Source organism: Mustela nigripes, chromosome 12 (assembly GCF_022355385.1).
Source record: "Mustela nigripes isolate SB6536 chromosome 12, MUSNIG.SB6536, whole genome shotgun sequence".
Lineage (NCBI taxonomy): Eukaryota > Metazoa > Chordata > Mammalia > Carnivora > Mustelidae > Mustela > Mustela nigripes.
The window spans coordinates 100,337,749-100,354,438 of NC_081568.1; the positions used below are offsets into that span (position 1 = coordinate 100,337,749).

The 16,690-nt window shown below is 37.8% G+C and overlaps 1 protein-coding gene and 1 pseudogene across 1 annotated transcript in view; both read right to left on the reverse strand.

The window, feature by feature from the left end:
* Nucleotides 1-16,690, reverse strand: part of ANKRD31 (ankyrin repeat domain 31) — a 151,290-nt gene that overhangs the window by 80,280 nt on the left and 54,320 nt on the right. The window contains 1 exon segment of the mRNA XM_059416379.1: nucleotides 10,065-10,207. Coding sequence (XP_059272362.1) covers nucleotides 10,065-10,207 — 143 coding nt within the window.
* Nucleotides 5,291-5,512, reverse strand: LOC132028129 (metallothionein-2-like; annotated as a pseudogene).

Below are 16,690 nucleotides of genomic sequence, written 5' to 3' on the forward strand. Positions count from 1 at the left end.
ACCATTTATCACACTAATGGATATCAAAAGAAAGCTGGGATAGGAATCCTTATAACATACATAGTAGATTTTAAACCAAGGAAGGTAATGGGAAATGAGGATAGACACTATACAATAATTAAAAGGTCTATCCAACAAGAAGAGCTAATAATTGCACATATTTATGCCCCTAACATGGGAGCAGCCAATTATACAAACAAATTAGTGACAAAATTAAAGAAACACATTGATAATAATACAGTGATAATAGGGGACTTTAATACTCCACTCACAGCAATGGGCACATCATAAAAGCAGAAGATCAACAAGGAAACAAGGGCTTTGAATGACACACTGGACCAGATGGACTTCACAGATATATTCAGAACATTCCATCCCAAAGTAACAGAATACACATTCTTCTCGAATGCACATGGAACATTCTCCACAAGAGATCACATACTGGGTCACAAATCAAGTCTTAACCAGAACCAAAAGACTGGAATTATTCCCTGCTTATTTTCAGATTATAATGCTTTGAAACTTGAACTCAATGACAAGAGGAAATTTAGAAGGAAATCAAATACATGGAGGTTAAAAAGCATCTACTAAAGAATGAATGGGTCAACCAAGAAATTAAAGAAGAATTTAAAAAAATTAATGGAAACACAACTTTGGGATATAGCAAAGCTGGTCCTAAGAGGGAAGTATACAGCAATACAAGCCTTTCTCAGGAAACAAGAAAGGTCTCAAATACACAACCTAACCTAATAACTAAAGAAGCTGGAGAAAGAACATCAAACAAAGTCTAAATGCATCAGGAGAAAAGAATTAATAAAGATTAGAGCAAAAATCAATGGAATAGAAACCAAAAGAACAGCAGAACAGATCAATAAAACTAGGGGCTGGTTCTCTGAAAAAAATTAATAAAATCGATAAACCTCTGGCCATACTTCTCAAAAAAATGGAAGGACCCAAATAAATAAAATCATGAATGAAAGAGGAGAGATCACAAGAAACACTGAAGAAATACAAACAATTATAAGACACATATTATGAGCAACTATATGTCAACAAATTAGCAATCTGGAAGAAATGGATATGTTCTAGAGACATATAAACTACCAACACTGAACTAGGAAGAAATAGAAAACCTGAACAGACCCATAACCATCAAGGAAATTCAGGCAGTAATCAAAAACTCCCAGAAAACAAGAGTCCAGGGCCAGATGACTTCCCAGGGGAATTTTACCAAACATTTAAAGAGTAATTAACACCTACTCTTCTGAAGCTGTTTCAAAAAACAGAAACAGAAGGAAACAAACTCATTCTATGAGGCCAGCATTACCTTGATCCCCAAACCAAAAACCCCATCAAAAAGGAGAAATACAGACCAATATCCCTGATGAACATGCATGCAAAAATTCTCACCAAGATACTAGCCAATAGGATCCAACAGTATATTAAAAGGCTTATTACACAACCAAAGAGATTTACTCCTGGGCTGCAAGGGTGTTTCAACATCTACAAATCAATCAATATGATACACTACATTAATAAAAGAAAGGACAAGAACCATTTGGTCATCTCAATAGATACAGAAAAAGTATTTGACAAAGTACAGTACCCTTTTTTGATTAAAACTTTTCACAGTGTAGGGATAGAGGGAACATACCTCAGTATCATAAAAGCCATCTTTGAAAAGCCCACAGAGAATACCATTCTCAATGGAGAAAAACTGGAAGCTTTTCCCCTAAGGTCAGGACCATGGGAGGGATGTCCACTATCACCACTGTGGTTCAACATTGTACTAGAAGTCCCAGCCTCAGCAATCAGACAACAAAAAGAAATAAAAGGCATCTGAATTGGCAAAGAAGTCAAAGTCTCACTCTTCACAGATGAAATGATACTTTATGTGGAAAATCCCAAAGACTCTACCCCCAAATTGCTAGAACTCATACAGGAATTCAGCAATGTGACAGGATATAAAATCAATGCAAAAAAATCAGCTGCATTTCTATACACTAAGAATGAGTTAGAAAAAGAGAAATTAAGGAACTGATCCCATTTACAATTGCACCCAAAGCCATAAGATAATTAGGAATAAACCTAATGAAAGAGGCAACGGATCTGTACTATCAAAACTACAGAACACTCATGAAAGAAATTGAGGAACACACAAAGAAATGGAAAAATGTTCCATGATTATGGATTGGAAAAACAAATGTTGTTCAAATGTTTATGCCCTAGGCAATCTACACATTCAATGCACTCCTTATCAAAATACCAATAATATTTTTCACGGAGTGAGAACAAACAATCCTAAAATTTGTATGGAACCAGAAAAGACCCTGAATAGCCAGAGAAATGTTGAAAAAGAAAAGCAAAACTGGGGCACCTGTGTGGCTCAGTGGGTTAAGCCTCTGCCTTCAGCTCAGGGTCCTGGGATCAAGTCCCACATTTGGCTGTCTGCTCAGCAGGGAGCCTGATCCCCCCCCCCCAACCTCTGCTTGCCCCTCTGCCTACTTGTGATCTCTCTCTGTCAAATAAATAAATAAATAAGTAAATGAAATCTTTTAAAAAAGATAAGAAAACAAAAGCTGGTGGCATCACAATTCCGGACTTCAAGCTGTATTACAAAGCTGTAATCATCAAGACAGTATGATACTGGCACAAAAACAGACACACAGATACATGGAACAGAATAGAGAACCTAGAAATGGACCATCAACTCTATGATCGACTAATCTTTGATAAAGCAGGGAAGAATATCTAATGGAAAAAAGACAGTCTCTTTAATAAATGGTGTTGGGAAAATTGGACAGTCACACACAGAATGAAACCTGGCCATTTTCTTATACCACACACAAAAATAAACTCAAAATGGATGAAAGACCTCAGTGTGAGACAGGAATCCATCAAAATCCAAGAGGAGAGCACAGGCAGCAATATCTTTGACGTCTGCCACATTAAGTTCTCACTAGACATGTCTCCAAAGGCAAGGGAAACAAAGGCAAAAAATGAACTATTGGGAGTTCATCAAGATAAAAAGCTTTTTCACAGCAAAGGAAACAGTTGACAAAACCAAAAGAAAACCCAGAGAAGGGGGGAAGATATTTGCAAATGTCTTATCAGATAAAGGGCTAGTATCCAAGACCTATAAAGCATTTATCAAATCCAATACCCAAAGAACAAATAATCTAATCAACAAATGCGCAGAAGACATAAACAGACATTCCTCCCAAGAAGACTTACAAATGGCCAAAAGACATACGAAAAAATGCTCAACATCACTTGGCATCAGGTAAATAAAAATCTAAACCACAATGAGGGGTGCCTGGGTGGCTCAGTTGGTTTGGCAGCTGCCTTCAGCTCGGGTCATGATCCTAAGGCCCTGGGATCGAGCCCCATGTCAGGTTCCCTGCTCAGTGGAGAACCGGCTTCTCCCTCTCCCCCTGCCTGCTGTTCTGCCTAATTGTACTCTCTCCATCAAATAAATAAATAAAATCTTAAAAAAAAAAACAAACCATGATGAGATTCCACCTCATACCCGTCAAGAAATGGCAGATGTTGGTGAGGATGGGGGGAAAGGGGAACCCTCTTACACTGCTGGTGGGAATGCAAGCTTGTACAGTCACTCTAGAAAACAATATGGAAGTTCCCCCAAAAAAGTTGAAAATAGAGCTACCTATGACCCAGCAATTGCACTGCTAGGTATTTACCCCAAAGATAAAAATGTAGTAATCCAAAGAGGCATCTGCACCCCAATGTTTATAGCAGCAATGTCCACAAACTAGGGAAAGAGTCCAAATTTCCATCAACAGATAAATGAATCAAGAAGAGGATAGACAGACACACAGACGCATGTGTGTGCGCACGTACACACACACACACACACACACACACACACAAACACACACACACTGGAATATTACTCAGCTATCAAAAAGAGTGAAATCTTGCCATTTGCAACAATGCAGACATGGAATTAGAGGGTATTACGCCAAATGAAATAAGTAAATCAGAGAGAGTCAATTATCATATGATGTTACTCATATGTGAAATATAAAAAACAAAACAGATGAACATAGAGTAAGGGAGGGAAGGTAAAATAAGATGAAAATATAGAGGGAGACAAACCATAAGAGACTCTTAGAACTCTAGGAAACAAACAGGGTTGCTGGTGGGGAGGTGGATGGGGGAACGGGGTAACTGCTGACCAGCCTTGAGGAGGGCATGTGATGTAATGAACACTGGATGTTATGTACACCTGCTGAATCACTGAACTCTACCTCTGAAACTAATAATAGGCTATATGTGAATTAAATGTTAATTGAATTTAAATTAAAAAATGAATAAACAAAATTTAAAATAACGAAAAGAAGTTTTGTAAGGGAGTTGCCAAAAGGGCTATATTGTTTATCTCTGGAGGTTATGTGTCAAGTAATAACCCATATAACATGAGAGTGACTCAGGATCAAGGATCATGAGAAAGAAGACTAGGGGAAGGGAAAAGGCAGGGGCTAGAGCTCTACTTTCCTGAAAATCTGAGTTGGTAATTCCAAGGGAGTAGATACATTATTTTAGCAATCTCTGATTTAGGCAATGGATAATCTGCTTCACCAAATATCCACACTTCCCATTTCCCTCTGCAGTCTTAATTTTATGAATTCTGAAGCCTACTTACATATCCTCTAACTTGAAACATTCTCTTCTCACCAAAAGGCAGTAAATAAATGACTTTTTTTGAGTATTTCCCCATCTATATATATATATTTTAATATTTATTTGAGAGTGAGAGAGCACAACTGGGAGGGGCTGAAGGAAAAGGAGAAAGAGGCCTAAGCAGACTCTGCACGGAAACAGGGCTTGATCCCACGACTTTGAGATCATGACCTGAGCCAAAACCAAAAGTTGATGCTCACCAACTGTGCCACCCAGGCACCCCTCCCCTCTATTTTAACCTATATTTAGGTTCTATATTAGCTCTACCTATATTAGTTCTATATTAATTGCTACCTAATTATATTAGTTCTATATTAGTTGTGACCTAACAATTTACCCCCAAACATAGTGGCTCAAATAAATAAATATTTATAATCTCACAGTTTCTGTGGGTCAGGAATTTGGGAGCAGCCCAGGTAGGTGGTTTTATATCAGGCTCTATCTCTATCTTCTTTTTTCTTTTCTCTCTCTCTCTTTTTTTAGAGGCACCTAGATGAGGTTACTATCATTCAAATATTTCACAGAAACAGGAATGTAGCAACTGAGTACAGGTAGGACAAGAAAGTTAAAAAGTCTGCAAGTATGTTTATGTTGGTCTATTTACATCTGGAACAGGCTCTCCTCCACATGAGGCACAGCAGCTGCACTTGCCTGATGCCTCCTTGCAGATGCAGACCTGGGCACACTTGGCACTACCCAGGGGGCAGCAGGAGCAGCAGCTCTTCTTGCAGAAGGTGCATTTGCACTCTTTGTGTCATCAGGAGACAGAGCAGATGCAGGAGCCCCTGGTGGAGCAGTTGGGGTCCATTTTTGGGCTGAGGTGAGGTTGGAGGTCCAAAGCAGGCAAGGCACAGAGATACTGGTGCAGGTTGGAAGTATGGTCAGTTTCTTATGAGGATGTAGTTAAGAGGATGGTTGAAGATACAATTGTGTAAAAACCTGATTGGGGCTGGAGGTTCTGTTTCCTAAGATGCCTCAGTCACACAGGTATGCGATGGAGACCTCAGTTCATTGCCATGTAGACCTCTCCATAGAACTCCTTAAATGTCCTAATAATATGACATCTGGCCTCTCTTATTTAATGAACCAAAAGAGAGAGAGAAGTGAAAGAACATGGAAGAACTACAGTACTTTCAACCTAGCATCAAAAGTCATATACTGTCCCTTCTGACATATCCTAGTTGTTAGAAGCAAGTCACTGACACTCCAGCCCATAATCTTGGGGAAGAGAACCCGGCTCTACCTTCTGAACAGAGTCTGACATGACTTGTTCTTAGTAATGCTTACAGATTCTCAAGTATCACTACATTCTTCTTTTTTTTCCATTTTTTATTACATTATATTAGTCACCATACAGTACATCATTAGCGTTTGATGTAGTGTTCCATAATTCATTGTTTGTGTATAACACCCAAGTGCTCCATGCAATCCTTGCCCTCCTTAATACTCATCACCAGGCTCACCCATTCCCCCCTCTAAAACCCTCAATTTGTTTTCTGGAGTCCACAGTCTCTCATGGTTCCTCTCCCTCTCTGTTTCCCCCAACCTTTATTTTTCTCTTCCTTCTCCTAATGTCCTCTATGCTATTTCTCCTGTTCCACAAGTAAGTGAAACCATATGATAATTGACTTTCTCTGTTTGACATTTCATTTAGCATAATCTCTTCCAGTCCCATCTATGTTTATGCAAAAGTTGGATATTCATCGTTTCTGATGGCTGAGTAATATTCCATTGTGTATATGACCACTTCTTCTTTATCCATTTGTCTGTTGAAGAACATCTTGGCTCTTCCATGGTTTGGGTATTGTGGAAATTGCTGCTATGAACATTGGGATGGATGTGACCCTTCTTTTCACTACATTTGTATCTTTGGGGTAAATACCCAGTACTGCATTCTATTCAGGGTAGTTCTATTTTTAATTTTTGAGGAACCTTCGCACTGTTCCAAAGTGGCTGCACCAACTTACATTCCCACAAACAGTGTAAGAGGGTTCCCCTTTCTCCACAACCTTCCCAACATTTGTTGTTTCTTTCCTTGTCAATTTTTGCCATTCTAACTGGTGTAAGGTAGTATCTCAATGGTTTTGGTTTCCCTGATGGCTAATGATGATGAACATTATTTCATGTGTCTGTTAGCCATCTATATGTCTTCTTTGGAGAAGGGTCTGTTCATATCTTCTGCCCATTTTTTGACTTGGTTATTTGTTTTTTTGGGCATTGAGTTTGAGAAGTTCTTCATAGATCTTGGATATCAGCCCTTTGTCTGTCGTGTCACTTGCAAATATCTTCTCCCATTCTGTGGGTTGTCTTTGTTTTGTTGACTGCTTCCTTTGCTGTGCAGAAGCTTTTTACCTGAAGTCCCAGAAGTTCATTTTCACTTTTGTTTCTCTTGCCTCTGGAGACGTGTCTTGAAAGAAGTTGCTGTAGCCAATGTCAAAGAGGTTACTGCCTATGTTCTCCTCTAGGACTTTGACGGATTCCTGTCTCACACTGAGGGCTTTCACCCATAGAGAGTTTATCTTTATGTACGGTGTAAGCAAATGGTTGAGTTTCATTCTTCCATATACAGCTGTCCAATTTTCCCAGCACAATTTATTGAAGAAACTATCTTTTTTCCATTGGATATTTTTTCCTGCTTTGTCGAAGATTAGTTGACCATAGAGTTGAGGGTCCATATCTGGGCTCTCTATTCTATCCCATTGACCTATGTGTCTAGTTTTGTGCCAATACCATGCTGTCTTGGTGATCACAGCTTTGTAATATAGCTTGAAATCAGGCAACGAGATGCCCCCAATTTTGTTTTTCTTTTTCAATATTTCCTTGGCAATTTGGGGTCAGATAACTATATTCTTGTCTAAATGTCTCCCTATGTCTAATAATTTTTTCTTGATTTTTCTAAGGAATCAGAATAAGCCAATCATCTATAATTCTCAAATTTCATTTTTTCAATTTAAAAAATGTATTTAACAGTTTTAGTGAGATATATTTCACCCATTTAAAAAATATAATTCAATATTCTTTAGTATATTAAGAGAGTTGTATAACTATAACCACAATCTAATTTTGGAACATTGAGCACAAGCAGGGGGAGCATCAGGCACAGTGAGAAGCAGGTTCCCTGGGAGGCTGATGCAAGACTTGATCCCAGGACCCTGGGATCATAACTGAGCTGAAGGCAGACACCCAACTGACTAAGCCACCCAGGCATCCCCAATTTCAAAACTATTTTAATATCCCCCCAAAGAAACCCTTTAACCATGACCTGTTATTATTCTCCATTCTCTACTCTCTACCTTTCATTCTTAATATTCTTTCTGTCTCTAAAGATTTGGACTTCTGCAAATATTGATGGTTTTTTAATTCTTAAAAAATAGGGTATTATCTTTTAGTATGTCCCATCTCTTAGTATGAAAGTCAATTCCTGTAAGACAATATATATTCAAGTTTCTTCAACTCTGGAATATTTAAGCTCACACTCTCTAGGTGCTGAGTCCAGCATCAGGTTCCCAGGACTTCCCTGTCTGACACCTTAGTCCTGTGACAAGGAAGTCATGGGACAATACAATACTCAGGGTCTATACCATTTTTCTGATAATCTTTGCATCACATAAGAGATTTCCCCAAGGTTAGCCTAGAGACTCATCTGATGCTCTTGTCATCCCTACTCCATCCTCCAAAACAATGTTCTGCCTTACTTTGATTCTTAAGGCTTTGGTTCTTAAGTCAGTCCAGAACTGACCTGGCACTTTGGGAATCTCTCTTGGACTGCATTACATAACTTTCTGGCTCCTCCCAACCCCCAGCTAAATAAAAAGGGAAGGGAAAACAGTGATTTCATCCCATTCCACTGGGTTTTAGCTTTTAATTCTCATGACCATTCTTTCGGCTTCCACTTCTGTCTTGTCATTCTCTTTTCTCCTGCCATTAGTCTGGACATGCCACAGTGACAGAAGTACATGAGCCCCAAGAATACATAGTTTGGCAAGAGGGAGTGAGACAGGTAGTGCAGAAAAGAGATTCTGGGTCAGAGGCATGTGTCTTTGGTTCTTTTACTTCACTGATGGAGTAGGAGAGGGCTGGCTACATATCTGCAAAGGCCAGAAAGGAGATAGCTGGTTCTAACCCATGAGGCAGAAATTGACTAAAGCCAAGTTACCAGATTGGACAAAAGAACAACTGAGAATGAAAAGAAGAAAAATTAAAGTGCTCAGAGCTTACCTTGTCCAAAGGGCAAAAAAACTCTTGACTAGGATAGGTCAGCTCTGACAAGTTGAACAGCAGATGGGCCATGAGGAGAAGGAAGAATCCTTGGCATGAGGTTTCTCTAATGGAGACCAGCTTTGAAGATGGGGTAAAGGACAGAGAAGGCTCACACTATCACTTGTCCAAGCCTGCATTCTTCTGGCCATTAAATTAAGGCCCAAGCAGAATTCTCTCCCCCCAGCCCTCTCTACAATGTGCAGGGGTGAACACCTACAAGCAAGTGGTGTATTATCAAAAAAGGCAAAACAGCCTAAACTTTACTGAAGTACTATTTCACATTAGAAAGGGATATGCTCTATCTGTTTCTGCCTGTGGCTCCCGGCAGCCATCTCCAACTCTACCTGTCAAGCATTTCTTCTGGAAGTATGTAGAACATAACTTGCTGAGCCCAGATAATTAGCTCCCTTTCCTACTCCAGGAGTCTGAACCCAGAGGAAACTTACAATACCCAAAATAAATAACAGGATATTTTTAGCAAGTGCCTCAGTCCTATAGTGTAGTGCCTAGACCAGAAAAATGTCTAGGAGGCTCAGAGCCTGTATGTGTATTTGCTGGGATCAATCATCTGAAATAAACTGTATGTGCTAGGATCAATCATCTTAACTGCAGCTACTATTAACCAATTTGTATGGAACTATAGTATTTTGATATTTTAACCACTGGTACATCTATGCTAGTATATACTGGCAGATCATTAAACCCAAGAGATTCAGGTTTTATGTGGTCTCTGAAAGTAACAATTAGTGCCCATAAAGCTGGATGCCTCCTATCAGGACTGGACATCACTGTGTAACAATCTACAAGTAAGAAACTTCATGATAAAACCTTTAAAGCACCTTATCAAAGAGTCTTAAAGATGCTTAATTTTAAAAAGATTATGTATAACCAAAACATGATCTGTACTTATGAAAAGTAACATGTTAAATGGCATCTACCATATTAGGAACAACAAATCATCACATAGTACTATTTTATTACATAGTCCGAGTATCCACTAGCAGAATGAACTAAAACTGAATTCCTAAAACTGAAGTTACAGAGATTTTTAATACTTGCAGAATATAGTATTTGCTTTGCAAACAAAAGCATCACAGTACCTTATAATGTCCATTTAAGACAGCATCATGTAGGGGAGTGATCTGGTACATTCCTTTGATATTTACATCTGCTCCACCTTTTAATAGTTCACTTACTGTCTGATAAAATCCTCCCACACTAGCTTCATGAAGTGCTGTCCAACCTATTATACAAGAAGGAAATGGAATTTGTTTATGTTTGCTATCTTAATGTTTAGTGCTTGCCCTTTAAATAAAAACTCTATGTTGTTTCTTTAAAAACATTTTGATTATATGAGACAAGATAATCTTACCATGAAAACAACTTGTATTATCAGATGAATTCAATAAATCTGAGGAACAAATCAAATTCATAGCCCCAAATTAATTGTGAAGAAATATGTAAATAAGTAAATTGTGAAATTCAATTATGAAAAACTCAATTGTGAAAAAATATAGAAAGAAGTAAAAAAAATTTTTTAAAGAAGTAAAATATTTGAAACTATTCCTGCCCTCCTCAGATAAAAAGGCTGTAAAGGAGTCATTATTAGCTCACAGAGAATGCCAGCTGCAGGCTACTTTTCTGCAGAAAAGGTGGGGGGAACTATTTATAGCTCAAGGTACTTCCATTAAAGTAACCTAGCTGGTAGGAATACACAGAAGTCACTTCAAAAACATACATTTCTTTTCTCATTTGTTTTTTGTAAGATTTTATTTATTTATTTGACAGAAACGGAGACAACAGGAGAAGGAACACAAGCAGGGGGAGTAGGAGAGGGAGAGGGGGAGGCAGGCTTCCTACTGAGCAGGGACCCCAGGATTATGACCTGAGCAAAGGCAGCCACTTAACCAAATGAGCCACCCAGGCATCCCTCTTTTCTCCTTATTTGTGAAAAGCTATTTATAGTAAATTTTTAAAAAAGATTTTATTTATTTATTTGAGAGAGCGTAGAGAGAGGCAGAGTGAGAAGAGAGGGACAAGCAGACACCACACTGAGCACAGAGCCAGATGTGGGGCTTGATCTCAGGACCCTGAGATCATGACCTGAGCTGAAACCAAGAATTGGATGCTTAACTGTTTGAGCCACCCAGGCATCCCTACTTACAGCAATTCTAATACCAACTGTTTTAAGAAAACCAGCCACACAGAAAAGTATCCTTTATCTTTGTTAGCAAGAAACAAAGGTATAAGTTATATTTATTAAATTCTAATAAATCATAGGATTAATGAAAGAAAACCTAAATGCTGCATTTTAAAAGCATATTTCACTAACTCCTTCCAGAACCTTCTCCATAAACCGGGGTTCTTTAACTCAGTACTAACATTTTGGGGTGGATAATTCTTTGTGGTTCTGAGCATTTTATTAGATGCCAATAACACCCCATCCCCATTCCAGTTGTAACAACTAAAAATGATTCCAGTAACTGCCAAATGTCCCCTGAAAGGTGGTATCACTCCAGTTAAGACCCATTGTCATAAAATGTTATGGAAGCAGTTTCTCCTATATTATTAATTAGAAAGCTTTGAGGAAGAAATGAAAAGTATCAAAAATGGTAAATATATAGTTAATACAAGTTTTTTTCCCTATAAATTTCCTTAAAATGCACGTGACTATTTAAATTGAATATTATACACTATATTTTTGTGTTATTTATGTATACAGATGTGTTATATATCTATACATAACACACACAAAAGGGAGACGTGTTCAATGTTTTTACATTTTATAGAAATATTAACACACTAACTCTAAAAAAGACTGAAACATCAAAGACATATATTGCAATCACCAGAGTAACTACTTCAAAATAATGCAAGGACAAAGCGGGGGGAATGTGCACAAGAAACAATTAGTAAAATTGTAGTCCTCAATCCAATCTTTTATATGAAATGAAAATTGATTAATCACCTCAATTAAAAGGCAGAAATTGTCAGAATGGATAAAGAAGCTGCCTTTAAGAAATATGCTGCCTATAAGAAATACATTTTATTGATTAAAGATTTTATTTATTTGAGAAAGAAAGCACGAGAGAGGGAAGGGTCAGAGGGAGAAGCAGACTCCCCGCTGAGCAGGGAGCCTGATGAGGGACTCCAACCCTGGAGTCTGGGATCATGACCTGAACCAAAGGCCTAAGCCACTGAGCCACCCAGGCACCCAAGAAACAAATTTTAAATAAAAAGACATAGATGGGACACCTGGGTAGCTCAGTGGCTTAGGCCTCTGCCTTCTGCTCATGTCATGATCTCAGGGTCCCAGGGTCAAGCCCTGCATCAGGCTCTCTGCTCAATGGGAAGCCTGCTTCCCCCCACCCCCTGCCTGCCTCTCTGCCTACTTGTGATCTCTGTCAGGTAAATAAATAAATAAATATCTTAAAAAAAGACATAGGTTGAAAATAAAAGGATGGTAAAAGACATAGCAAACAGATGAGAAACATAAGGAGGCTAGGATGCCTATACTGATATCATATAAAGTAGCTTCAAGGCAAAGTATATTACTAGAGATAAAGAGAGGTATTTTATAATAATTAAAAGGTCAATTATCAGAAGACATGACAGTTACAACTGTGTATATACCTAATAATAAAATTTCAAAATACAAGCATAAATGGACAGAATTAAAGGGAGAAACCAACAATCCACAATCACAGTTGTTAATATTTCTATACTCTTCTCATAAAATGATACTCGACTAGACCAAAAAATCCATCAATACAGTCATGATCTGAATATTACCAACCATCTTCATCCAAATGACATTTAGATACAACTGAAGATAGATACAACTATCTAAATGACATTAGATACAACTGAAGAATAAACATTCACGTATACAAAGGATATTAAGCAAGAAGACCACATACTAGGCAACAGGCCACTCTCAATAAATGTAAAAGGATCAAATTCACAGAAAGTATATTCCTTTAACCAAAGGAATGAAGTTAGAAATCAATACCAGAAACATACCCAGACAATCCTCAAATATTTAAAAATTTAACAACTTCTAATATAATCTTGGGGTCAAACAAATAATCATACAAAAATTAAAAGTATTTCAAAGTGAGTGATAATGAAAATATAACATATTAAAATCTGTTGGATGTAACAAAAGCAGTATTTAGAGGGAAATTTAAAGCTTTGAATGACCATAGCAGGGAAAAATGTACAAAAATCTGTGGCCTCATTTTTAAACTTAAGAAGCTAGATAAAGAAAAAAATTAACCCAAAATAAGCAGAGATCAAAAGAAGCAGAAATTAATAGCATTTAATACAGATAAGAGAGAGGGGCGCCTGGGTGGCTCAGTGGGTTAAAGCCTCTGCTTTCAGCTCAGGTCATGATCCCAGGGTCCTGGGATCGAGCCCCACATCGGGCTCTCTGCTCAGCAGGGAGCCTGCTTCCACTTCTCTCTCTGCCTGCCTCTCTGCCTACTTGTGATCTCTGTCTGTCAAATAAATAAATAAAATATTTAAAAAAAATACAGATAAGAGAGAAAAATTTAAAGCCAGATGTTAGTTCTTTGGGGAAAAAAAAAGCAATAAAATTGATAATATTCTAGCTTAAACTACTTTAGGAAGAAAAGAAAAAAAAAGAGAAAGGAAAGAAGGAAGAGAGGAAATGAACAATATCAGGAAAGATAAATATCCCTAAAGATCATAGATATTAAAACAATAATAGGGAAATATTATAAATAACTTTATGACAATAAATTCTATAGCTTAGATAAAAAGGACAAATTCCTTAAGAAAGTACCGCTTAACTAACTGAGCCACTCAGGTGACCCTAAAAAAGTACAGCTTACCAAAACTGACACAAGAACAAACAAACAAAATTAAATTACAGAGAAAGAATTATAGGCTCTCTCTATAGTTTCACTCTAAGTTCTGTCAAACATTTAAGAAAAAACTTCCAGTTTTAAGAAAACTCTTCCAGAAACTAGAAGAGAATACTTCTTAACTCATTTTATGAAGTCTACATAACGTTGATACCAATACCAAAATCATTACAACAAAAATTATGAACCAATATTACCTATGAATATAGGTTACATAAATATCCTTAACAAAATATTAGCAAATCCTGATCCCAAACCAGACAAAAGCATTACAACAACAAAAAATTACAGACTAGTATGACTCATGATCATACATGCAAAGATCCTTAACAAAATAGTAGCATAATGTATCTAACAATATATGATTTATTATGACCCAGGATCCATTCCTGATAAAAAACACTCAAGAAATTAGGAATGGATTCCTCAATATAAAGAGCAGCTATAAAACCTACAGCTAACCTCATGATTAATGGTGAAATACTACCAGAAATAGTGAAAAATACCAGAGAAATATCAGAACAATAGTGGCTTCTAGAGAGTGGGGATGGGGAATGACTGGAAAGAGGCCTGAGGGAAATTTGTGGAATGTTGGTAATATTCTATCTTGATAGAGGTTTGGGTTACATAGGTGAATATATCTGTCAAAATTCATCAAACAGCACATTTAAGGTCTGTATTTTACAGTATGAAAATTTTACTTTTCAAAAAGAATAAGACTATTGAACTCTAGCTCAACATTAATGTTGAGCTGTTCTGTGGTAAAATGCACTAACTTTCTTTGAAATCTGCCCCCTGATTCCTGGCACAGAGCTCCTAAACTCTAATAAACAGGGGTGCTAGGACAGATTTCTGTTCTAGTATTTGGTCTCTCACCCAAGCTTCTCATAGAGAACCCCCAAGACCTTTGCAATTTCGTAAGTGATAAAAGTATATGACACAGGGGTCCTAAATTCCTTGCTATTCCCTGGGTTACAGAAGTATCTTTTGTCTTAATGAGGCAACTTTTGTAGGGCTCCTGGATGGGGGCTGGTCATAAGAAGGACCAAGTCATGATCAGAAACTTGTAAGTTTCAGCTCCACATCCCCTTCTCCCCTGCCCTGCCCTCATGATGAAGCCTTCATAAAAATCCCCAAACTCTGGGGTTCAGAGAACTTTTCCAGGTTGGTCAACACATCTACATGCTGGGAAGGTAACATATTCCAATTCCCAAGGGATAGAAGCTCCTGTGCTCAGGACCCTCCCAGGCCTGATTCTGTATCTTCATCTGGGCATTCATCTGTATCCTTTGTCTTATCCTTTATTATATAATAAACTTATATGGTAAACGTGTTTCCCTAAGTTCTGTTAACTATTTTAGGAAAAGATCAAATTTAAGGAAAGGATCATGGGAACCTCCAGTTTGTAGCCAAGTTGAACAAAAATTGTGGGTAATCCAGGGACCTACTACTTGTGACTGGCATCTGAAGTGGGGGTGGCTGACTGATCCCTTAACCTGTGTATTCTGTACTAATTTGGGTTAGTGTCAGAAATGAACTAAATTGCAGGACACCCAGGTGGTGTTGGAGAATTGCTTGATGTGTCAAAAATCCCATACATCTGGTATCAGAAGTGTTATGAATGTAAGTAGAGGAGAAATACATGAGTATTTTCCTTGATAGTAAATACGCAATAAAAATAAGTACACAGAATCTAGGTACAGGGTTTCTGGAAGCTTAATGTGGAATTCTTTTAACTTTTCAGTATGTTTGAAATTTTCCATAATGTTACAAGAAATTTCAAATGAATTGAACTTCACATGTGAACTTTTGAAACATAACCACTTAAGGACAACCTGTTTTATTTTTTTATTCATTTGAGAGAGAGAGAGAGAGTGCACACGCAAGCGGGGAGAGCATCAGAGGGAGAAGCAGACTCTTTGCTGAGCTGAGAGCCCGATGTAGGGCTTGATCCCAGGGCCCGGAGATATGACCCGAGCTGAAGGCAGACGTCCAACCATCTGAGACACCCAGGAACCCCAGGAACTACCTATTTTTAAAAACAGAATATAAAAATTATCTCCCTCTAATAGTATTTGATAAAAAGTGTGAATTCATTTAGGTTTCAGGACCTGTAGAAATTTGTTTATCAATGTGTATACTAGTTAACCTGATTATCTGCCACCAGTCTAGCATGAAAAATGAAATATAAGAAATCCAAAAGTTATTAGCTTTGGAATGTAGATGATGAATTTCCTCCTAGGAAACTTCCTTTCCTTATTTAGGCTTTGCTTAAGCTAAAATAAAAATTAGTTTCCTAAAATGGAAAAAAACAGGGTGCCTGGGTGGCTCAGTTGTTAAGCGTCTGTCTGCCTTCTGCTCAGGTCATGATCCCAGGGTCCTGGGATCCAGCCCAGTGTCAGGCTCCCTGCTCTTCAGAAGGCCTGCTACTCCCTCTCCCACTCCCCCTGCTTGTGTTCCCTCTCTCACTGTGTCTCTCTCAGTCAAATAAATAAAACTTTAAAAAGAACAATTTTTTTCTTTTTGAAAATGTAACCATCTTAAAGGAAATCTCTCCAAAGCTTTGTAAGATAATAAATTTCCCAGAAAGAAAAAATAACAAATTTTAAATAAAGATCATAAAAGCAACATGGATGGGACTGAAAGAGATTATGCTGAGTGAAATAAGTCAAGCAGAGAGAGTCAATTATCATATGGTTCCACTTATCTGTGGAGCATAACAAATAGCATGGAGGACATGGAGAGTTAGAGAGGAGAAGGGAGTTGGGGGAAATTGGAAGCGGAGGTGAACCATGAGAGACTATGGACTCTGAAAAACGATCTGAGGGTTTTGAAGG